At 37.2% G+C, this 27,203-nt stretch overlaps 1 protein-coding gene across 1 annotated transcript; it reads left to right on the top strand.

Moving 5' to 3' along the window:
• LOC131935621 (nuclear receptor subfamily 4 group A member 2) lies at positions 1–27,203 on the top strand. The gene is made up of 9 exons (XM_059292124.1): positions 1–79; positions 5,165–5,400; positions 11,433–12,442; positions 13,214–13,400; positions 14,515–14,644; positions 23,159–23,319; positions 24,668–24,870; positions 25,597–25,775; positions 26,471–27,203. Exons 1-9 carry the CDS (start codon positions 13–15, stop codon positions 26,728–26,730), a joined length of 2,433 nt encoding a protein of 810 aa, XP_059148107.1. The 5' UTR covers positions 1–12; the 3' UTR covers positions 26,731–27,203.

Genomic DNA, 27,203 nt, shown 5'->3' with positions numbered 1-27,203 from the left:
TCGAAATTCGGCATGAAATTCAAATCTCCCAATCCTTGTGTTTCGAATACAAACATTGATCAGACGGTGTACTTCAGAGGTTAGTTTTGTTTTGGGCGTTTTAAAATTTTTACTTTTTAAAAATTTATTTTTTAAAAACATATAATAAAATATAGTAGGATTATATAATTAATTCAAAAACCCTTTTATACTACTAAAATCTTTATTTGCATTTAAAATATAAAAATAATTATATTCAAGGGAGATAATTGAATTGAAAATTGTGCTTTAAATTTCCGTAAAGAATTGATTTTTGTTTGTTTAAAACGTTTGAAGCGTCTTGCTGAAGCCTGCGTGTATTACTTTACACTTACACAGTGAAACCAGACATTCTTAATGATCAGTTGTTATTTTTTGTTTAATACTATCCATATTTTTGATGGATCCAAAAAAAGAATGAAAAAACATTCTGTGTGCCGTTTATTTTTTTTACTTCTTGTTATGTTACTTAAACTGGGGGAGGGGGGGGGGGTATTTTTTCTTTTACATTGTCACTTAATTTCATTAGTTATCCCTGTTCCGTGATTAGTATTCATTGGTTTAAATATTGATTAAAATAATCAACTTGTTTATAGAATAACGGTTTGCAATGTTCGTACATAGTTTTTTAGAACATTGTTTGTTTTGATACATTTACATTTTTTTATCCGTACATTCTGTTTCTGATAAATTTAATATGAAAAAGGAATTCGATGCTCAGGTACATAACAATATTGTGTGTTGTGATGCTTTGAGATACGGGTTAATGTTTTGTTTTAATCGAATGTGTTAAATACAAAGACATAACTACACACTGTGTTTGTTATCATGCCGCCCAGAACTGACATAAAAACTTGTATTTCCCTACGCTTCATTAACTAGCTGACTTCTTTATTAACAGTAGTGCCATCGCATCAATAGATCATTAAAGAGATAATAATTAAATTTATCCTTATTGAAAATTGTCAATATTTTAAAATAAGACTTTTCCAGTGTATACAAATACAATTATACATTTCTATACACAATTTTTTAAGAATATAATTGCATACACTGGTATTTAAAATTCCGTGTCAGTCATCGAACTTTAGCACGTAATATTTCGCAGTCTAATTAACACAAATATTTGATGTAAGTAAATGTTTTTTTTTAACAACCCTGTAGGTAAGAACGAAATGATATCAAGTATTATTGGCACGTTCTGCGTTTTCAGTTAAACAAATTATCAGGAGAAAGTTTTTTTTTTTAATAATTTGAATACTAAAATGTATTTAATCCATGATTTATTTAATCCACGATTTTCCTGAAATGGACGTGTGTTCGTGTATTCAGTTTATGGCCAGAATAATACATTATGTAATTTTGTTATTGTTCAGCATAACCAGGTTATAATTTTGTTAATGTTTAATAAACACGTTTGCTATAATTGTTAATATATATATATGCCACCGTGATAATGTCTGAAACCATATACGTTTAATATACATCTGCAAACGCCGCTTCGAATAATATTAATAAACAATAAGTAGTAAAAGAAATATTTAGCAATTCTAATAAACTAATTAACTAAAATTATCGAGTTCTTGTGTGATTATGGCAGTAATTACGCGAATACGCTTGTTTTGATGTCAAATTGTTCCTTTGTTACTACGTACTGCATGAAGGCTGTGTGACTGATTTCTATCATCAATCGACTGGAAATATTACACAGTATGTGTTTGATGTTTTTGATGTTCTGACTTTCAGGTGTTGATTATATCAAGTTTGTTGTTTTTTGTATGGTTTTATTTGTTATGACCGTGGTGAAAATAATCAGATTTATGTAATAAGAAAAGTTATGACAGAATTGTCTTGCGTTTAGTTTTTGTTGCGTTTAGTTTGTGTTCTAATGGTATAGGGGATGTTAATAATAACCAAATAGTTATAATAAAAATAATCATAATAGTACTGATACATTTAAAAAAAAGGATAAAAACAAAATGCTTAATCTGTACTGTACCAAACATTGATATACATATATGCATTTTAATTATACAGTTATATTGGCAAGGCGGTGTTAATAATAGCCAATTTTTAAGTTAAGCGTATAGTTAGAATATAAATAATCATAATATTAAAAAAAAAAAACTAAGCATAAAAACAAAATGCAAAGTCTGTATTATACCAAACATAGAAATACTGAAGCATTTTAATTATATGAAAGTTTAAATCAATACTAAACACAAGGTATACAATGTACAGGGGGAATGAAGTTGTGCATAATTATTTTTCTTCAACCAATCACATCTACAGTTAACAACGCCGAGTCAATTATAATCCGTTAAATATGTGCATACTAGATAGGTGTGCATCACGTTTCTAGATTGAACTTTAGAATCGTGTTAAAATATGTGAACCTGTATGAATATTCCATGAGTTTAGTAGGTTTGGATTTGTGTTTAAAATGTTCTGAACTTTCCTCTTAAACCCGATATAGAAAAATGACAAATGCCATTGAAAATAAACTTGAATCTGTAACGCTGACTTAAATATTTGAATATTATTCATTATTTTTGGTCTCATTTCTAACCATTATCTAAAGAGTCGTTTTTCGTTCAAAGAAAAAAAGTGTCTTTTTTTCAGAACAATACATTTGCTGTGTTTTCTAAGTTATTTTATCTAACATTATCAAATAACGATATGATAATGATACCCTATAAAATATTGGTTATTAGGATAATAACAGTAAACAAATAACTAACTTAACTTCCTTTACTTCAGTTAACACCGATCATATCCCTAAGAAACTCTACCCATAATCTAAAGTAGAGCCCTAACCTAACTAACCATAGCTAAATAAACTGAAACTACACTCGCAACACCCTAACTCTTCTGTCCAAGAATATTACATTGTGTGAACTTGAACGAAAAATCCGCCCTGTTATGATTGAAAGTGATTATGGTGTATACATAGTTATGCTGTTTGCGGTTTTTTTTTTTTATTTCCTTATGAAATAAACTTTATAAACGTTGTTTTTTTTAATCGAAAAACTTTTTTGCCATTTCTTATAAAACTAATGTGTATTTTTATCGAATTGAATTTCTACATTTCCTTATAAAACTAATGTTGATTTGTATTGTTTTATCGATATGCATTTCTGTACTCTATTATTAATCTAAGATTTTTTTTTTCGAAATACATTTTTGTATTCTTATTAAACTAACGTTGCATTATGTTACCAACATACATTTCTGTTCCCTCTATAAAACTAACGTTGCATTATTTTACCGACACAAATTTCTGTCTTTTCTATGATACTAACGTCGGATTATTTTACCGACATACATTTCTGACTCCTCTATAACCCAAAAAAACATACCTCCTATAACCCTAACGTTGCATTGTTATATACCCATACATTTCTGTCCCCTCCATAGCACCAACTAACGCTGTCTTCCATTGTCCCCTCTAGCACCAACTAACGCTGTCTTCCATTGTCCCCTCTAGCACCAACTAACGCTGTCTTCCATTGTCCCCTCTACATCACCAACTAACGCTGTCTTCCATTGTCCCCTCTCTAGCACCAACTAACGCTATCTTTATAGTCACCTCTATAGCACCAACTAACGCTGTCTTCCATTGTCCCCTCTCTAGCACCAACTAACGCTGTCTTCCATTGTCCCCTCTAGCACCAACTAACGCTGTCTATATAGTCACCTCTATATCACCAACTAACGCTGTCTTCCATTGTCCCCTCTACATCACAAACTAAGGCTGTCTTCCATTGTCCCATCTACATCACCAACTAACGCTATCTATATAGTCACCTCTATATCACCAACTAACGCTGTCTTCCATTGTCCCCTCTCTAGCACCAACTAACGCTATCTTTATAGTCACCTCTATAGCACCAACTAACGCTGTCTTCCATTGTCCCCTCTCTAGCACCAACTAACGCTGTCTTCCATTGTCCCCTCTACATCACCAACTAACGCAGTCTTCCATTGCCCCCTCTACATCACCAACTAACGCAGTCTTCCATTGCCCCCTCTACATCGCCAACTAACGCTGTCTTCCATTGTCCCCTCTAGCTCCAACTAACGCTATCTATATAGTCACCTCTATATCACCAACTAACGCTGTCTTCCATTGTCCCCTCTCTAGCACCAACTAACGCTGTCTTCCATTGTCCCCTCTACATCACCAACTAACGCAGTCTTCCATTGCCCCCTCTACATCACCAACTAACACTGTCTTCCATTGTCCCCTCTACATCACCAACTAACGCTGTCTTCCATTGTCCCCTCTACATCACCAACTAACGCTGTCTTCCATTGTCCCCTCTACATCACCAACTAACGCTGTCTTCCATTGTCCCCCCTACATCACCATCTAACGCTGTCTTCCATTGTCCCCTCTACATCACCAACTAACGCTGTCTTCCATTTTCCCCTCTCTAGCACCAACTAACGCTGTCTTCCATTGTCCCCTCTACATCACCAACTAACGCTGTCTTCCATTGTCCCCTCTACATCACCAACTAACGCTGTCTTCCATTTTCCCCTCTCTAGCACCAACTAACGCTGTCTTCCATTGTCCCCTCTACATCACCAACTAACGCTGTCTTCCATTGTCCCTCTACATCACCAACTAAAGCTGTCTTCCATTGTCCCCTCTACTTTATCAACTAACGCTGTCTTCCATAGTCCCCTCTAGCACCAACTAACGCTGTCTTCCATTTTCCCCTCTATAGCACCAACTAACGCTGTCTTCCATTTTCCCCTCTATAGCACCAACTAACGCATCAATTTACCTACATATTTATGTCCCCTCTCTAGCACCAACTAACGCTGTCTTCCTTTGTCCCCTCTACATCACCAACTAACGCTATCTTCCATTGTCCCCCCTACATCACCAACTAACGCTGTCTTCCATTGTCCCCTCTACATCACCAACTAACGCTATCTTCCATTGTCCCCCCTACATCACCAACTAACGCTGTCTTCCATTGTCCCCTCTACATCACCAACTAACGCTATCTTCCATTGTCCCCCCTACATCACCAACTAACGCTGTCTTCCATTGTCCCCTCTAGCACCAACTAACGCTATCTATATAGTCACCTCTACAACACCATCTAACGCTGTCTTGTTCTCTCACCCACAGGAATCTCCAACAGCCCCCACTGCCCCAGCCCGACCTTCGCTGGACCCAGCCTCAGCACCGGCTACGACATCGGCCGCCGCTACTACCTCCCGCCCCACCCTACGCAGCACCAGGGCTACCACCACCAGCACCAGCAGCTACCCCTCGGCCACCAGCCCCACCCACACGACCCAGAACCCGGCCTTGGGGGCGGGACGCTCAACCCCGACAGACCCATGTTGCTTCTTCAGTCCCAAGTAAGTCTTCAACCTTCCGGCATGTTTTTTTTCTATTCTTTTTTTTTATACTGCTTGAACTGTCGTCTATATATCCTACTATTGTTCGTTACTATAGAGATAGTGGGATGCAATGGGTTTGGATAATAGAGGAGCTATGGTATAGCTAGGAAGTAGGTACGGGTTCATGCGTTGATACTGCATTGATAGTTATTTTACTCCACAATATATATATATATATATATATATATATATATATATATATATATATATATATATATATATATATATATATATATATATATATATATATATATATATATACGTTTGTGTGTGTATAAATTTGATCGCTTGATTCTAGGATCAATGAAAATTAAACATTACTTAATTAAAGCTGGAAGTTATGGAGTTCTTTGCCGTATTTGTTTGTTTAAAGGGCAGTAACTGAACAAGTTTATCATAACCCTGAGATTTTCATTCAATCGTTACAGCTGAAGTTGTGTCTAGCTAATGGGTTAGAAGATGTACTCGCGTTAAAACTTTTTTTTTCAATATTAAAACTGGGATTTCGTTTTTGTTTACGTTATGGTCAATATTTAAAAAAAAAGATTTTAGTTTGCGGGTTAAGGTTTAGTTATCATTTTTTCGGGTTTAGGTTTAGTTAACATTGTGTGGGTTTTGGTTTAGTTTGCTTTGTGTGGGTTTAGGTTTCGTTAGCCTTGCATCCCGGTATCTGTAATTTAACCTTCACTTTTTATCTTTTAACCTGCTGTTGTCTCTAACCAGATTTTTATCTTGATTGCTCTATAACCATAACCCATGGGCGTCCACATAATTTTTATTTTGTATTTAGGCTGCTAGCCTATGGCATTGGCACAATAAGCCTACGGCATGGGCATAGTTAGCCTACGTGCACAAATAACTAATCCAGTGGACGCACATGGACCTTTTAAGCATGTTTGCATGTATTTTCCACATTAACTATATTCTAATATTGTATGCATTAGCGTGTTGTATGGTTGCTGGTTGCTGGTTGTACTATCTCGTATGGTGTGTATGTTGTTAAATTATGTGTCATGTTAAATATTGTTAATTAATATCTATTTGTATTTGTGTTGTCAAACAATTAAAATAGAATGTGTATATGTGTTGTTAAACCATTCTTATATGTTGTATGTACCATGTTAAACCCTTATATTTCATCAAGTGTATTGTTAAACAATTACTGTTCATCATGTATGTGTTATGCTAGATATTTATTTTTCATTACGTGTAATGTTTAACAGTTTCTATTCATCGTGTATGTGTATGTCTGTATGCTATATGTATGTGTGATGTTGACCTTAAAACAACGTGTCTATAAAACGTATTTGTTTTTGTCAGACACTTTTGACCTGTCTTTACTAACCTTCAACTAAACGTTGACCTACTTCAGTAGCGACAAATATCGTATATGTTAAGGACTAATGCTCACTTTTAAACGTTTAATTTATTTTTAAGAATATTCGTTATTATAAAAATACGCTAAATTGTGTTATTTAGAGTTTAGTAACACTTTTGTGATTTTTTTTATTTTCTAAGTTTAACTTTTTTAAACGTTTTAATTTGGTAAATTTTTTTTTGTGTCAGTTACAATTGCCATCTGTTAGTACAGGCAAACACAAAGTAAAGAAAACAAAGATTTGTAAAAAAAAATTATAATAATGACTAGAAATAATTAGCACAAAGAAGTACTAATTAATTAAATAAAAAAGAATTTAAAAAAAAGGAAATACAAATTCAGAAAAAAAAATGTAGAAAAAAAAGAAAGAAACCCAACATACATTTTTACAGTTTTTATCATTTTGTAATTTAGTAGCGCTGGGATCAGTGAAACATAGCACCTCTCTTCATGAATAAATTACAAAAACAAAACAAAAACAAAAAACAGCACCGCAAAAAAAAAAATTCCAATTCAACTGAAAGCTTATTTTCTTGTTTTTTTTTTATATCGTATCTTCTGCGTGGTGTCCCTATCCAGCCAACGCCCAACCGCCACACCGACCACATATGGAGCTGGCAATTAACCGCTCTATTACTTACACACAGACCGCCACGCTTACAACACTCGCACCACACCCCACCCCATCTGTTCTCGTACCTTCTTCCCACAACCACATCGCCACTCTCAAATTACTTCCACAAAATTAATCTTCATTTTTACTTGCGGTTTTTTTTCTCTCTCCATCCGTCAATGTACACATTCATCACAGTCATCTATAACATATATTGTCATGTATCATAAACGCCACGTGCGGTATTGTCATATTTCATACACAGCGCGCGCTAAATTATCATATATCATACTCACCACGCGTTGATATTTTCTTGCTAGGGTTTGCGGTTTTTTTTTTCATTTACGAGATTTTCACAATAGCAGATTCCCTCCCACCTTAAGACGATAGTTTCGCCTTAAACAAATTCTCCGTGTATCTCACCCCTCCTCTTAAACGTCATCATTGTAATACACCGTCTAATGATTTTTATCCCCACTCAAAGAACAAACATTGTCAGTGGGGGTAGAATAGGGGGCGGACGGCGAGTGATCAATTACAAATATTAAGAAACTTGTATCACTCATCAAGTAAAAAGACGAGGGGTGACTCCTGTCTCGCTTCACCCCCTCCCAGCCGTGTCGTGCGTCACTGACTCTTTATGAAACGGACGCGTTCAAACTGTCGCTGGCAGGCGTCACGAGACAACAATGACGCCGTTTGTTGTTCGGAGCGTGGGACACCCTGTCCCCTCCCTGGGCGCGGTGGGTGGGGGGACTGTCTAATCAGTGGACGCGTGGCGTGGAATCGTCAGCGGTGCAGTTCAATGGCGGAATTAATTTTCACGACTTCATAAACAGAGTTTAGGATACAATAGGACGGCTAGCGTTGAGGCTGCATAGCAGATAGCAGAACTAGGGGTGACATATGACACCATTTTGGTGAACACTGGGCGAATGTGACAACAAAACGGCGGTCAACATGTGACAATATTTTGACAATCACTGGCCAAATTTGGCAAGTAAACGATGGTCAATATTTGACAATATTTTGACAATTCATGGACAAGTGTGATATCGTAAAGTGATAATAAAAACAGGTAGTGTTATTTAGTCTTGAAACACTGTTCGGTGCTTGACAAAGACCTTGGGTCGAAACGTCCAATGTATTTGTCTTACATTTTTGAGAATACTCGGATAACCCGTTTTTATAATTACTGTTTGCTTCTAATTCACTGAGGCTAACATTGTCATCCTTGTTAGACAAACTATGACATTTTGACAATGGCAGGATAGTTTGACTACACAACTTGTTATTGTGATGACAGTAAAACCAACCAACTTCTACCAGAGTTTCTTTTAGGCAACTCTGGCATCTACCAAAGAATGCCCCCCCCCCCCCCTCCCACTTCCCCACCCGAAAAAAATAGAATGTATAAAAAAATTTATAAAATACATACTTTTGTCAGTGTCTTCACTCCCCCCGTTAAAGATAGTCCGCACCCCACCCCTCCCCTCAAATTTAAAGTGACTCTCCCACCCCCCGGAGGAAAATGTCTGAAAGAAACACTGACTTCTACCATTATAGACGTGTCTGTGTTGTATTTTACCTCTGTATTGTTGTACTTTATGTTACTCATGTGTTGTCTTTATTTTCTTTTAGCGAACTCTCATAACTAACTAGTTTGGGCTCTTTTCGTTGAAATAAGTTTTGATTTTATGTTAAACCCTGGGTTTTTAATTGCAGACATGTTTTTTTTGCTCGGGTAAACTTGTTTACGGTTAACAGCAAGTGATTTGTTTATGAGGGTACCGCTAAACAAATCTTTCGTCTCGTTAATTAGTGTCTATTTCTAATTGTGCATGAGAAAGGTGTAATCAAGCATGCTTTGTCTCTGTCAGAATTGTCATGCATCGTGTGAGGGGCCTTGTCGTTCTTTGTACTAACACATTAATATGCCACTAACCTTTGACCTTTCAGCCAAAAGGATATCGAAAATAAAGGATCTATTTGATATTGTGCAAGATATTTTCACCACTGTAAAAAACACTAAAAAACACCAGCCCATGATGAACCAACCCGAAAATACGACGAACCCTTATAATAATGCAGTAGGCCTCATATCGTCTTTTTTATTTTTTTTATTTTATTTTTATTTTTTTTTAATTTTTTTTTGTTTGGTTTGTAAATTAAATAAATTCTATTTTTATTTATTAAAAAAAAATACTTAATGAAAAGTCTTTAATTATTTTATTTTTACATTAATTTAATATATACTTTTGTAATATTAGTTCTATATTTTCTTTATAAATTTTTTGTTACAGATTAATTAATTTTAAATGCATAATTTGTTGCCTTTCTATTATTAGAATACTTTACTTTTATTTTAATTTAAATCAGATTTTATATTATTTTTAATTAAATTTTCAAATTTGTTTTGTTTATTATGTTTCCATTTATTTTTAACGCGCCTTCTAAATACAAAAAAAAAGGAAAATAAAGAAGAAAAAAAACGTATTAGGCTAATAACTTTCTTTGGTTGAAAGAAATACAATAATATTGTCGTAATTCTCTCCCCTATTCCAACTCTTCTCAAATTTCGTGTCAGGGGCGACAACCTCAACTCGTATTGTCCCAGTCTTGGTATTTCACCCATCCGTTCGCCTTCAATGTTTCCCTCAGTTCTCTCCCCCTGATCGGCCCCTAACAGAACCCCATGTGTTGTCCATAATGCACGGTTGACTGAACACGACAGCGGGTGGCGCCGCATGCGCACCGCGGTGACGAAAATACGGTCATCTGTGCGGAGAGCCCGGCGTGCAGCCGTCGACACCAAACCGCACGTGTGGACGCACCTACGCACACGGCGGAGTGGGGCATAAATCAGGGGAGTTAATCTATCAGGGGAGCTAATCTGTCTCATCATTTCAATAATAATAAAAAATAAAAAAAATAAAAACGAAACAGACATGAAACGTGCTGTCTTGGATTTCAAAATGGCGTTGAGTCAATGTTTACAGAGAGAGATCATAGCTCAACGGCCGGCGTCGCTTTGATAACGCTACACGCAATGGTTAATCAAGTGTTTTCTCTTTGATCAGAAGACGTGGTGTTGTATTTTTTTCTTGCATTGATGGATGTTTTCACTGCATGATATTTGATGTCGTGTTGTTGTAGTACTAACTGTCCATGAACTCTAACCACTGTAATTGAACTTGATTGTTTGTATATAAATTATACAGCATGCGCGAAGAAAAAGTTACGATTATTTAAGAATATAAAATGGCAATTAAAAAGTAAAGTTTGTAAAAGTTATGAATTAAAAATACTATTATTATTTCGAATCAGGTGTTAAATGAAGTAGATTTCTACTGTTTCTGTGACCTCGGCGTTTATGAAACACAGTAATCAGTTTAATGAGCCAATAATCTCATTTACGTGCAATGCATCGGAGACAACAACGCGTTCCGAACTCTAGGTAGAGCTTTGGTCTATCTCCCGGCCATGTCACCCCATATGGGGCATCTCTGATCTCCTAAATCCTCACCCCCTCCCACAAGACCTAATTATAAATGTATGCATATTTTAATGATCATTCGAAATTAAGAACATCAACGATTATATTTATATATATATATATATATATATATATATATATATATATATATATATATATATATATATATATATATATATATATATATATATATATATATAATAGCAACTTAATTAATAAAAAAGCAAACAGATAATGTGCGTTTCGGAGTTAGGTATTTAAAAAATAAAGAATTATTTAACTCTCCCTTCTCTAACATTTAAAAAAAATATTTAAGAAATAAATCTTCATCGAGGTTATCTCCCCTTCCATTCTCGTACATAGAACTAAATTCCCTTAACTAGTTGCAATTTTAATTTACCTTAGCTGTAGGGATTTATGTTATTAATACATGATAATATATGCTTTTATATGCTTGAATGTCATGTTCAAATCCTGACGCCCTCCATGCTTTCATCTCTCAGGCCAGCTACGATGCAGCAGGGGCTTTAGCTGGTAGCCACTACACTTCCGGTGCTTACTCGAACTCTCTGACGTCACAATCCGCCATGGCGGACATCAACATCCTGGCGGCGTCCTTCACCATCCCCATGCACGACTTTCAGTCGGACGTGGCGCCGTACGCGTCGGACGACTTGTCCCCCGACCACTTCTCCCCCGGGTACGACAACAGCCAGTCCAGCGGTCTCAGCTATGACCACCAGCAACAGACGCACCCCACCCCCCAGGGGTACCTGGAGAACTACAACTTCGACAGCGGCTACCTCCACCCCCGAGAACAATCCAAACACACCTCATACGGCCCGGCCTCCGCCCCGTCGACCACTAACACTCTCACTCTCAACAACAACAACACGACAACCGCCAACAACAACAGTCCCACTAGCAACAACACCACCGGCTCAAACACCCACCCCAACAGCAACACTGCTCCAAACATGTTCGTGGACAGCGGACCCTTGGATAAGTACTCAGTCCCCCCTCCCCACAGCATGGTCGATGACGTATACGGGTCGGGTTTCCAGACCCACGACAGCGATTTCTACTCTCAGCACCGCTACATGGAATCCACCACCAAATCCCACTTTCCCATGGACGTGTCCAAAGTCTACCAGAAACACGCCTTCAACGACAGCAGCGCACAAGATTTAGTGTTCCCCCAGTCAAGCCTAGCCTACACCGACCTCGAACAGAAACCATCCCACCTCTACAGCCACAACGCTTACGACACGACCACCCCCGGGCCGTACTGCACCGAGGCCTCAAGCCTGTACCAGCCCTACCACCCGGCGTTCTACGGGGGACAGGGCGGACACTGCCCCCCGGGGATGGCGTTCTCCTCCACGGGCGTGCCCCACGGTAACGCTTATCGCAGCGACCTATCCCTCTCCATGTCTGCTCACCACGCCTCGCACATGCATCACTCGCACAGGCGGACATCACTCACGATACCCACTCCCCCCAACGCTGATAGGTAAGTTATCGGTTTACCATAGCAACAGTCGTAGACATGTTAAAACAAAAGAAAAGAGCGGCTTTTAAAATATAAAAAAAAAAAAACCAACCCACTAGTGCAGTATATTTTTAATTCAAGAAAAGTGTTATTTTATTGTAAAGAAAAAAAACCCAACTTTGCCAAGTAATGATTAAAATGTATTTATAGTTTATTTCTAGTTTATGTGTCTTATAGTTATGAGCCATCTGTATAAGCCATTCGCTAGATTAATACTAATCAGTGTTTCTTTCTGGCATCTTTTCGGGGAACGGGGCTTATTTCCCGCACCCCCTCCGAGGCACATCTACCGCCCCGCCCTACCAGAGTGAAATATTATTTATAGAGAAAATATAAACGTTTACCAGTATCTGCCCCCCCCCCCCCCCCCATTACTGGTAAAATTGAGTTCGACCATCCCCTTCCCACCCCAAATTTTCAAGTCACCCCTCGCCTATTGACGAAGAAAAAAAAAGACTGAAAGAAACTCTGATATTAATTATATACAATTCACTACTTGCCTTTATTTAATATATTATACTTCTGGCCATGATTTAAGTTTATCTAGAATTTGGTCAACTTGTAGGCCTATACTCATTTATATAGATGCAGGGGACAGTTATTCATTACACACATATTTACATAGTATAATGGGTTTATGTACATTTAATTAAAAGCTTTTAATTAATACGCAACATAATATAATGCGCATACATATTGAAATAAACATATCAGTCGTTTTTGTTTCTGCAGCCTTGACCTTCAAAAATACCAGCTCCAATCCCCGGGCACCCCTCCGACCCCCCACAACCGATCCCCGCCCCTGCGAGACGGCAGCCAGCCCATGAAGGAAAGCCTGCTGTGTGCCGTGTGTGGGGACAACGCCGCCTGCCAGCACTACGGTGTCCGGACCTGTGAAGGCTGCAAGGGATTCTTCAAGGTCAGTTGACCACCAAGGTCATAGCTATAATCTATGCATATTTATTTCCTATAGCCACGACACTGGCAACGTAAACACATACATTTTTATACACTTTAAAACGACAAGTTTGCAAAACATATTTATAGAGGGGTTGGGAGATGAGATGGAACTAGTTGAAGTTGAAGCAGTGATCAAGTATAAATGTCTCAAAGAGCAGAAGCTACTAGATCTAATGGGGGTTTTGAAAAATGGTCAGATTCTAATGATCAATCATTAAAGAAAATACATATCAAGTACTATGTAAATTGTTTAGTAAAGGTTGCTGAAATATTCAAATAAATAACTTAAAATAAAATGTATTTTCAGTGATTTTCTAATCTATCTTAAACTTAAGCCTGATTTAACTTTTACATAAGGTAGACTAGATTAAAAACTAACACAAAGTCTAGTACACTGTGTTTATCATAGTCTCAAATTGCAAATATCTGATTTATGGCGCAGGACTATCCTGTGATAGTTTTCACTTTAACGACACAGTTTCCAGTACTCCTATGTATTCTCAATCAACATGTCTCTATTTAACTGGAATCTATTAAAGGGTGAAGTGTTTATATGAAAAACATAAAAATATCTCATTATTCCTCACATTAACTAAACTGTAATTTTAAGCTACTAAGTCTTGGTATACAGGCCTGTACCCGTACAGAGGCCTAGCGATGGGGGGGGGGGGGGGGGGGGGGGGGGGAGGGGGGTACATATGTCCCCGGGCGCCGACCAAAGGGGGCGCCAAAATGGGTTGTATAAACAAATTAAAATGTCATTTTAGCTGCATTTTTGCATTATAAATAGTTTTAGAGGGGGGGGAGGTGTGCAAATCGAAAGTTTCAGGGGGGGGGGGGGGGGCGCCAATTTGAAAGTTTGTCCCCGGGCGCTGGGAAGGGTCGCTACGCCACTGCCCCTATCTATTTTCCGTCAACATGTATTTATTTAAATGGAATTTATTAGAGACTGGAGTGTTTACTAAAAAAAAATACCCCATTATACTTCATACAAAACTATTTATGTAAGCTACGAAGTCTTGATATGTATCCTTGTACCCTATCACGTGACTTATAATTTGTTATCCCCACAGAGGACGGTACAGAAGAACGCCAAGTACGTGTGTCTGGCCGACAAAAACTGTCCTGTAGACAAACGAAGAAGGAACCGCTGCCAGTTCTGTCGCTTCCAGAAGTGCTTAGCCGTCGGGATGGTCAAAGAAGGTAGGTCAGGCTATAACTGTCATCTGACATCTAACCTGTCATCTGTCATATATTTTCATATCTTACTGTCATATGTCATGTAGACATTGTTGTTAACATGTCATCTAGTTAGAATTGTTGGCAAATCCCATATTTTCTAGTTCTTTCTGCCAAATGTCTATTATAACCAGTTCTTGCTGTCAAATGCGATCTTGATTCATTTCTTGTTGTCACATGTCATATATATCCAGTTCATGCTGTAAAATGTCATCTATATCCAACTCCAGTGGCGTAGGCAGGGGGAGGGGTTAGGGGGGGGGTCATAACCCCCCCCCCCTCATAGACCCCTCGGTATATAAATAAAAAGTATGAGGGGGTGCAAATCGAAAGTTTGAGGGGGGGGGGGGGTGCAAATCGAAAGTTTGTCCCCGGGTAAAAATTGGAACCCCCCCCCCCTTGAGACGATCCTGGCAACGCCACTGTCCAACTCTCGATGTAAAATTTCATCTTTATCAAGTTCTTGCTGTGAAATGACACCTTGATCAATTTCTTGATGTCAAATGCCCATCTTGATGCCATTAATGATGTCAAATGTCATCTTGATACAATTGCTGTCATGTCTTCTAATCCCAGTAGTTCTTAATCCAACGGCATCTTAATCCATCTCGAACCGAGTTTGTCTAATGTAACAAAAAAATCAAATACGTTACTATCTACCATCCTTGATCTTAACCCATGATACCAACGGCGTCTAATTTAACAAACAAATCATATAGGTATCTATCTACAATCCTTAACCCATGATACCAACGGCGTCTAATTTAACAAACAAATCATATATGTATCTATCTACAATCCTTAACTCATGATACCTACAGCGTCTAATGTAACTATTTTTAGCTTCTTTTACTGGAAATAAGCACACATTATGCTTCAACAAGTTGCCTTCCTTAATCTCATTATACTTTAAAACACTATTTGCGAAAGTTGAATGCGTAAAAAGAACACTAATAGACTTGTTTCTCATATAATTTTTTAAGCGGTACATTGTGAAATGTGAAATGTGACAAAACGGCGAACCGTACTCGCCAGTGAGGAAAGAAAATAGAGCGATTAAGCTGGCGGCCGGCTAATTTCACAACAGCGCCAAGTACTACAACATGCTGATGTGCAGTTAGCCCACTGTAGCTCTTTCCTGAATAATTTAAAGGGAGGGGCGTGGCCTTGCATGACGCACGTGTTGTCTGGGCACATGACAACAACTCTTTAAAAAAAAAACATGAGCTCCGTTGAAGCAAACAATTTCATCATAATTGTTTTTGGTAAAAAAAAACAGTAGAAAGATACTTTTTTAAACAGTTAGTCATAGGTTAGGTTTAGCCGAAATTAAAGCAAATTAAACTGTGTTGCAACATGGTATAGGCCTACTTTCCTGAAATTTGTGTACGCAAACTCTACTTCCCCTCCATTTTCAAAGGTATTAACTACGTGTCCACCTTTGTCCAGAAAGCTTTTAATCTTTAATCTGTATTGTAATTTCATTTCACAAAATCGATAATCCCATTATTAATTGTCAAACATTCTAGATTCTTTACAAAATATAATTTCTTTATAGAGTTAAATATTACTTTTGTTGAAGAAAACTCACCACAAAGTAGAAAGATAGAAACAAAAAGTTGATATTCTGTCTTGAAAGAAAAAAAAAGAACAGGTTACAAAACTGAACTGCAAATATCAAACGAGAGATTAAAATCAAACGTCTGTTTTACACTTATCTTTAGCAAGATGAGAATCAATGTGGAATTAGCTGCAACATCTTGCAAAAAAATAAAGACGTTTTCCATGTGGAGTACATTCAACTCAATGAGAGTGTCAATACTGCTTTATGGTAAATTCCGGGTTGCAATGGTAAGTTGCAATATCCCATAATCTCACTCTCCACACATGATAGTGTCAATATTGATTCATACAGGAGTCCAAAGATGGGAGGTACAATATCACGCACTCTAACACTCCGTTCCATGATACTATCTATTCATAGCTAAAAGAGAAATGAATTGTGGGAGTTATATCACTAATTCACAAAACAAATGTTTAAATAAAACGAAAAATGAAACATTACGATCCAATATTTACAGTTTAAAAAATTAAATGACGTTTGAAAAAAATGCATTTTTTTTTGCACAATAATAATCTAATAGTAATTACTTCTTTTATTTAATTAAATACCTGATTAATGTATCCTCAATTATTCAAAACAACCTTTAAACTTCTAAAATTAAAAGCCTTAAAATAACTTTAATCAAGTACACGTTTTAAAACTGCTTTCAAACTATTAAAATAAAATAGTTTCCTAATATGAAAGCAAGTACAAAAAAAAAATAATTAATGTACTTAACGGTAACTTTTTTAGATAATGAGTTGGGATGCAGCTTTGAGGGTGAGGCTGACAGTGTCTTTAGCCCGCTAGTCGAAACAACTTACTCACAAAGAGCCGCTGGCAGATGAATACATCAGAGCTTAACTCAACACCTCCAGGGTGGGGAATTACACTAACCAGCAATTACGTTAATTGAAAAATTGGTATCACTTAGCGCAGTGGATCGACATCTTCTAGCAGGTCGGACATGGACGCTGGATTGATTTGGTCGGGAAACTAATGAATGGCTCTTTAACGCGTGGTGCTGTCCCTTGTATAACTTTGTGCGGTGCGCTCCCTTATTTAACAATTGTAAGATTAAGTTGTTTTTTTATAACTCTTTGGATGCGGCAGTTTTCGTAAGTTTTCTGTGATCAACGCCCTGCTAGATCAATCAGTTGTACACGTGCTATGTGCTACGCTGTATGAGACGAAACAAAAAATGTGTTACAATTGGTATAAATTAAAAGCTCAAAATAGTTAAATAGCATGCGTAGCGCACACATAACGCTCTGTCTATCTATCTATCTATCTATCTATCTATATATATATATATATATATATATATATATATATATATATTGTGTTTGATAATCAAATTCACCATGCAGGCAAGAATATTATCTTCTCATCAATAAATACATTTTTACTTAAATAAAACTGTAATAAACTATAACAAGAAATGACACTTATTATTCGAAGTTAAAGTAGCAATACATTGAATAACATTAACACAACAGACATTTAAATCAGACATTTAAATCATTACTTGTTAAGTAATTAATAGGTGCTAAACACAGCTAAAAACTGGGCGTCTTTATTTAATTGATACAACGTCTTGGCTGTGTGAAGGGACCAAGGAAAACACCAAGCCCATATTTACACACATACCATCAAGATGTGGACCGTCTACCTATGTTACCTGCAGCACTGGTGTATTTCCTTACACAAACAACACTAACCTCAACAGTAACGTTAACACTAACCTGAACACTAAACTCAACACTAACCGTAACACTCAATTCAACACTAACCTGAACACTAAACTCAACACTAACCTCAACACTAACCTCAAAACAAACCTAAACATTAACCTCAACATCAACCTTAACACACACATAATTTATCTCGCGATAATTCTTTACAGGTAACACAAGAAATAGTGCCAAAAACTTTACATCACTTGACAACTCTATTGACCCTAGTTCTTATAAATTCATACACCATGTGCTACGCAGACAGACCTGCGGCTGGTGTAGTATAAATCAATTGGGTGAACGATTTTCACAATTTTACGTTAACTGCAAATACATGTTTAAAACGTGTTTACGTTAATCGTCGCTTTGACGAGAGAGCCTCTTTAGAGAAACGTGGGCAAGATGGGTGAAGATCTCTTAAGCCTGCTATTAAATTATACTGCTCGCTAAATCTTCTAGGGCGAATACGATATTAGGAAAAAAAAATATTTGTGATATTTTTTTTTCTTTCTAAGAGGAAAATCTTGACTTCTTCCAATCCCGCGCGTGGCAGGACAAAGCAATATTTACTCACGCTGACAATTACGTGCACACACACACGCACGCACGCACTCTCCAAACAGGCATAAACACGGACATCTACTCACACTCACTCACACACACACAACAGCCAGACTGCTTCAACTTACAAGCCCTAGGCTACACCTCTACCCTCGACGTAAAACGGAGCCTATGAAAACACAGACATCCCCGGCTTGCGTCTTCCGTCCCGGAGATGCCAAACTCGAGCCGCGCTCCGGCTCTTGAGCCGCTTCCAGGGCCATGAATGGCGTCTACGGTAGAGCCGTCTGATACGGTGCTGGAAATTCCGCCCTAGGCCTGTTATTCTTTGTTAGGTCCCAGACTCCCGTACTCTCCTTCAAGCTTGAAGTTTTTTTTTATCCATTGTTAAATTCCAATCCTTTTTAGACAAATTCAGTTCTTATTGACTCATTTGTTTGTTTTAAATTCTGTGTTAGAAATCTAATTCGTTCAGCCCCACCCTTCAATCTCCGATGTATATTGATTCATGTGGTTCAAATCCTAGTTAAACTAAAACTATTTTTTTTTCATATTGCGTCTTTTGTTTTTGACTTATATGCTTCCATAAAAATCATCGGGTAATTCAAGAATTATGTCGTTCATCTAAATTATTGTGTGTAGTTACTTGCAGTTCTTTTTTTTTTTTAAATTAATCCCATTGGTGTATTAATTCCATTAAACAAAGCATGAAAAGAATAACAATAATTAGGTAAAAAAATAAAATTTAAATGGGTTTGTGAATGAAACATTTAATTTTTTTTCTACTACGAAGAGAAAATATTGGCTAATGTTAAAAGCTTGATATTATTGAATTCGCGGACGCAATTAAACACTTGCACTAATTTTTATGAAGTTTCCAATCAATATCTATGTTACAATTTTAATGCAGTAATTAAGGCGCAGCAGCCGTGACCTTGTCCTCAATTTATACCAAAAGCTGTAGCCATCTCGTTCATTCGTGATTCTTCAAGTTTAATCCCTTTATATCTCTAGTTTAATCCCTTCTGTAATCCCTTCTTTATGTCTTTGTTTAATCCCTTCTTAATTTCTTTGCATAATCCTTTCTTAGTGTCTTTGTATAATCCCATCTCTACTTCTTTGTATAATCACATCTTTACTTCTTCGTTTAATCCCTTCATTATGTCTTCATTTAATCCCTTCTCTACATCGTCGTTTAATCCTTTCATTATGCCTTCCTTACTTTATTGCCTAATATATTACGTCTTCATTTAATCCTTCCTTACAATTTTATTTAATTTCCTTGTCTTTTTTTTAACCCTTCGTTTAATACTTTCCTAAATTCTAGTTTCACCCAACCATCCCCTCATCATACCTTTACCCCCCCGTCCTTCCCCCCTAACACCCCCCCCCCCTTCACACTCCCCCCCCCTCCCTCTGACACCCCCACTTCACCCCCTCATCCAGACAGTCAGTCAAACCCAAATGTCACAGTTCAACTTGTCCACCACACAGTTATGTCCTCCGCTCCGGGAATTTTTTTTTCCGTCCATTTTGTTCCGGGACACATCGGAATTCGGAAAGCGAAACAATTTTTTTTTTATGTCGCGCAAGCACTCACCCCTGTCCCTGTAGGGTGCCTCAATCATTGCTGGAGCTTTGGACTTTGTACCCCAACCAGGCTCAAGCTACATAGGGAGAGGGGTGGGATGTGGTAAATCGGGGTGGGGGTAGGTCGTTAGGAAGTGCATAAGCAACAAATTGTAAGTTTCCAGGTAAAGATTTAAAAGCGGATGGTCACGATATTATGGCACTCTGAGTCTTTTAAGTATATATTTCTTACTAGTTCCAATTTATTAAATACTTGGTATAGGCGTAGTCGTAGCCGTAGCCGTAGCCGTAGCCGTAGCCTTAGCCGTAGGTGGCGTAGGCGAAGGCGTAGGCGTAGGCGTAGGCGTAGGCGTAGGCGTAGGCGTAGGCGTAGGCGTAGGCGTAACCGTAACCGTAACCGTAACCATAGCCGTAGCCGTAGCCGTAGCGGTAGGAGTAGCTGTACATATACGAGTATGTGAGTGTGTTTAGTGTGTGTTTAGTGAAATTGGATTGATACCGTTAATTATTTTTAAAAGTAGGCTACACAAATAGGACAAAAGTATATTATTGATAACAATTTATAGGACAAAAAAGACCTTAAATTATGCTATTAATAACTTTGGTTTATTCCTATACAAGAATGAATCAGCCTGCGTTCGCTTAGACGGGAGAAACAAGTCCCACCCTGATAGAATTACATAGATAAATACGCGTCCTGTAAGAAATAAAAGTAGTTCCCGTTGAAAGCGTCACAGACTCCTGCTGGTATGGTGTGGTGAGGTGAGGTCAATAGATGTGATGACGGCAGGTGTGGATGTGTGTGTGTGGGGAGTGTGGGCGTGGGGGGGGGGGCAGGGGAGAAAACTCCACCGGTGACAAAACAAGAGAAAGTAAGTAGAGTGATGAAGTGGTGATGTTGTTGTACGTGGGTTCGATTCTTCTTGGTGTCCAGATCAAGCATCTTTTGTTACATGACCTCGTCACTGGGTTTCAATAAATTTCTTTTTTTATTTTGTAAATAAATAGAAGATAGGTAGGTTTTAACGACGAAAAATATATTGATGACATTTTAATATTGTATTTTAATATTGTATTAAACTAAGTGAAGGTAATTAACGCGATGAAGACATTTAAAAAAAAATAATATTCCTAATTTTAAAATTTAAAAATTAAAAAAAATCAAAACCATTAAGAATTTTTTACCAATCAATTTTTAAAAGATTTTGCCCTAAAGCAATCGGGTGGGACTTATTTGTTTAAAAATAATTTGTTTCTAGTAATACTTAATTTTTCGTATAAAAGTGGCGTTGGCGAATTTTTTTTCACGAACGTGTAAACCAGTTTGTCTATACACATACGTACACTAGCCATGCTATGCACACTAGATCTGACACGCCGTGTACACAAACAAGTATAGATGTACACCAATCCAACTTTGCCATGTACACAAGCCACAAGAAACTACGTACACCAGCCACGCCGTGTATACTAACTTGCCACTCTGTACGCTAACCCAACCTTGCCCTATACACCAGCCACGCCATACTTAGTACACCAGATCTGACACGCAATGTACACCAGCCGCATAAGCCGTGTAGACCAGCCACACAACGCCCATGTACACCATCAACGCCGTATACACCAGTCTAGCTGTGTACACCAATCTATTTGTGTACACTAGCCACACCACGCCCATGTACATCACTCAGCCCCACCACACCACCACACACCAGCCCCACCACACCACCATACACCAGCCCCACCACACCACCATACACCAGCCCCACCACACCACCATACACCAGCCCCACCACACCACCATACACCAGCCCCACCACACCACCATACACCAGCCCCACCACACCACCATACACCAGCCCCACCACACCACCATACACCAGCCCCACCACACCACCATACACCAGCCCCACCACACCACCATACACCAGCACTCACCAGTAATCTGATTTATCTCGTCGACACACCTCGACCACATCAAACGCCCGGGCTAGAATTTACCCCAAGACAAAGGTGGGGGTCGCGGAAGACATCGGCCAACACCACCGCTGTTTTCCTCCCCCGGCACCAGCCATGTCGTGGAATGTTTTCCTCTAATGTGTTATGTTATTGGACAACACAGAAAACACGGTAGACGAAATCCGACAGTGGAGTAAAAAAAAAAAAAAAATTCCCGATGAAAAAAAGGGGGTGAAATAAAATAATAACACCGTAAAGGAGCGTAGGGGAACAGGGGAGAAGGTACAAAGGCGAGTTCCGGGTTTATTTAAGCTCCTCGGAGATTCTGAAATGGGCGCAGAAATCCTTTGATGCACCGTACGATTGGGTTACATCCCCTGCTTCTATTCCCGGCATGTGGTTTATTTGTGTTGCTACGATACGCCTCTTTCATTGTCTCAATGATATTCTCTGATTTACGCTACTGCATATTATACAACGGAGGTACTATCCTTATACAAATTATATACTTAAAAAATACAAATTAATAACAAATATAGGTACTTCTTATCTCTCTTTTGTAGTGTATTTATTGTCAAATCAAGATTACGCTATGTATATATATATATATATATATATATATATATATATATATATATATATATATATATATATATATATATATATATATATAAATATATATATATATACATAAATAATATTATATATATATGTATATAAATTTATCTATCTATATATATATATATATATATATATAAGATATTATCTATAATATATATTTTATACACACACACACACAGACACACACATATATATATATATATATATATATATATATATATATATATATATATATATATATATATAGTTTTATAAATGGTGTAGGCCTAAGTAAAGATTAGGTTATGGTTTGGGGCCAGAACATTGCAGACGTTATTATATACATTTTAAAATGGAATGCCACACCATACAAATGTAACATAACATTTAACATTTAATCTAATGTGAATTTCTCTTGTCTCTTTGTAGTTGTCAGAACAGATGGACTGAAAGGAAGACGGGGCCGCCTCCCCTCCAAACCCAAGTCACCCCAGGAGTCCCCACCCTCCCCTCCCGTCAGCCTCATCACGGCGCTTGTCAGAGCTCACGTAGACACGTGTCCAGATATCCCCAACCTGGACTACAGCCAGGTAATTACATCTTTTAATTGGGGCGGGGCATTTACTCTTTTTAATAAGGGGAGGTAACTTACACATTTTATTTAGGGTATTTGATTTACTCATTTAACTGAGGGGGAGGGTTGGGGGGGGGGGGGTAACTTACACACTTTAATTAGGGGAGGTAACTAGCACATTTTAATCAGGGCAGTTCTATTACACATTTTAATTAGGGGAGGTAACTAGCACATTTTAATAAAGACAGGTAACATACAATTTAATTAGGGACGTTCATTTACACATGTTAACTAGAGGAGTTAGCTTACACAGTTAAAGTAGGTAGCACATACATTTTAATTAGGGTAGTTCATTTTCATATTTATATTGGAGAAGACTATGCTCATATTTAAACCATTCAGTTTAGTTTCACATTTTAATTTCGGCCAGGTATTGTACACAATTTAATTAGATTTTTAGCTGATCACTTATTTTTACAAAATTTAACTTTATAAATAACATTATACGACTGATAGATAACTTACATATTTTTATAAGCCATGCATTTTACACAATTCGACCAATCAGGTGATTTGTATTATAAACCCTGTAGTTAATACACTTCAATGCAATATCTTGGTTCTTGTGCTGTCCACTTTATAAACATCACTAAACTTCAATACTTAAAAAGTAACACATAAATTGTTACTTTATAGGATGAATATCTTTTCACTATACAAGCTATCAGACATGCGTAATTTTAACTGTTCTTAAATATCCAACTCATCAACACAATAAAAAGTTCGGTAAAGCCCATGGTTGCTAAACCGATAAGACTCGAGTTCAAACCCGCGGGCAGATGAGACTCGTTAGCTGGGGACAGCCACTCTTCTAGGAGAGACAACTCCAAAGTCAAACAACTGCTGCCTTGTACTTTGTTCTAGGTTGCAGGCTAAAATCGGAGTCAATAGCGCATAACCAGTTGACACGTATACTTAATTGTGTTGGAAGGGATCCCTACCAACAGAGGCGTAGCGAGGGGGGGGGGGCGGGGGGTGCGGACCGCACCGGGTGACAACATTTAGGGGGGTGACACCAAGGCAAAAAATAGCAAAATATATAAAGAAAAACTTGAGGGGGGGGGGGTGTGCAAATCGAAAGTTTGAGGGGGGGGGGTGCAAATCAAAAGTTTGAGGGGGGGGGGGTGCAAATAAAAAATTTGAAAGTTTGTCCCCGAGAAGGGTCGCTACGCCTCTGGGGGGTGACACCATTAAGTGCCGCACCGGGTGACACCCGACCTCGCTACGCCACTGCCTACCAACACTAGAATTAAGAACGAAGAAGAAGAAGAACACAATACTAATTATAATCAATGTGTCAACAGTTTCAAATGTCCAAGCCTGAGGACCCGAACTGTGGACGTGAAGACAATGTCCGAGCCTTCTACAACATCTTGCTGCAGAGCATGGACGTGCTGAGGGCATGGGCTGAGAAGATCCCCGGGTTCACCGACCTCCAGAAGGAGGACCAGGAACTTTTGTTCCAGTCCGCCTCTCTGGAACTCTTTGTTCTTAAAGCGGCTTACAGGTACGGCTCTTTGTTAATCTTTACTGTTTTCTATTTGAGTGTTGGTAATAGTTTTGTTAATGATGGACTGTTTTCTCTATGTATTGTTCTCATATTTCTGTAAATGCTAAACTTTTTTCTCTTTGTGTTGTGGTGAAATCTTTGTTAATGCTAAACTTTTTCATCTTTGTGTTGGTGTCAAATCTTTGTTAATGATGTTCTATTTTCTTTTTGTGTTGTGTTAATATTGTTGTTAAACTAACCATTTTTTAAAATTATTTGTGCATTGTGTCAACATGTTGTATTTGTTTGTTTATGCTGAACTGTTTTATGCTAGTACAAAAACAGTCTAACATGAACCAGAACTAATTTTTATTGTGCAAGAAGTAATTTTCAATTAAGCTTTTGTCATTTCCCCTCGATTTTTCTCTGCATTTAATTTCAGGTGTCAATTTAACTTGATATTTTTATCAAAACATACTCGCATATTTAAAATTAAAATAAAAACATGTATTTTCTAAAAATAGACAAAAAAGCTTAAAAAAAAACATTCATAGTGCCAACTAAAATTATAGGTCATTTTTTACAGACAGTAACGTATATCAAAATACACATTAAGATTAAAATATATAGCAAATGGACTAATTCTGCCTGACCATTTGTCTTAATCATTGCAATCAACAAAGCAGTACCAAATTTTAAAAATAAAAAATAAAATTAATTATTTTCATTTGTCTTATATGACAGAGTCCAACCAAACGATGAGAAGATAATTTTTGAGAACGGCCAAGTGTACCACCGTCTTCAGTGTATGAAGACGTTTGGGGAATGGATCAATTCTATCGTGGAGTTCGGCCTGAGTCTACACCGTATTGGGCTGGATATTTCTTCCCTGGCTTGTATGAGTGCTCTGGCTATGGTGACATGTAAGTATTACCTTCATTACATCACACAGTCTTCATATATACATGTATTACCTTCATTACATCACATAGTCTTCCCATGTCCATGTATTATCTTTATTACATCACATAGTGTTTACATAAAAGTATTGCCGTCTTTACATCTCATGGAGTTTACATGTATATTATGTATAACCTTCTTTACATCACATAGTGTTCATATGTACATGTATTATCTTTAATAAATCACAAAGTTTATACATGAAAGTATTACCTTCATTACATCTCACAGTGTTTGCATGTAGCCTACATATATTATCTTACTTACCTCTCATAGTATTTACATGTGTATGTAAGCATCACATTCAATACATCTCTCATAATTTGGGCTAAAATCTATAATGTATTGAGTCATTTTAATTTACAGTGATTTTCTAAAGAAACTATAAAAACATATTACAGTATTCTTTTGTATCACATTAGTGCCGAAACAAAAATGCGTCAACGATTTTAACAAACTAATATTGAAACACAGTTTTGAATTATTTTTTAAGCAAACTAGATTTCATACCAAAATATAAATCAAGATCACATTTTTTTAAAAATAAGTTGGATCTAATTTTAAAAAAATAATATTAATTTTAAACATGTTTTAATAAATTAAATACCAAACTATAATTTGTGATTATTTTTAAAAATAACATCATTTCCCATTTCAGTACGACATGGACTTCGAGAGCCAGAGAGAATGGAAGAGCTACAGATGAAGATAATTGACTGCCTACGTGACCACTGCACCTACAACAGCGAGGCCCAGAGAAAGCCCCATTTTTTCTCTCGCATCCTCAGCAAGATAGCAGAGTTACGCACCCTGAGTCGAGAGGGCTTGCAATGTATGACGGAAGTCGCCAAGTTCGACGACTCCATTTCCGCCCCAGCTGTGATTCAAAACTATATTTCGAATCAGTTGCCTTTTTAAAGAAACAATCTACACGATTCATCTGGTTGTTGATTTGCTTTAAAATTACTGAAATTATAATTGTGTATATTTGCTTTTTGTCAAAGTGATTTGTTAACTTTGTTACTACGTTGTTTTAGTTAGTTTTTTTTAAATCTTTGTATTATATGTAAGAAGTATTTTTTATCCCTACACAAAAAAGAGTGGGGAAAAAAATTGAAATCTATTTTTTACTATTTATAAATTTAAACCGTGTTTATTTTTTAAATGTGTCATAAAAGTATTTTTATATTCAATATCTGAGCCCCGCTGTTTTTCATCACCTGCCTTTTCCTTATTGTTAACACAGAGCTTGAGTTAATGAGCTTATGTTTAGCTGTGTGTGAGGTTGCGTGTGAGTTGTTTACAAAATCAGAGTTAAGCTTTGTCATTGTGAGTTAAACGTTGCACCGAGAAAGTATTTCAAGGTAAAAGCTTTATTAATATTTTATTTT

The sequence above is a fragment of the Physella acuta genome, unplaced genomic scaffold (genome assembly GCF_028476545.2).
Source record: "Physella acuta isolate Inbredline_101_S28 unplaced genomic scaffold, ASM2847654v3 ptg000150l, whole genome shotgun sequence".
Lineage (NCBI taxonomy): Eukaryota > Metazoa > Mollusca > Gastropoda > Physidae > Physella > Physella acuta.
Note: the sequence above shows the minus strand (reverse complement) of the source record. Positions and strands in the feature narration are given on the sequence as shown.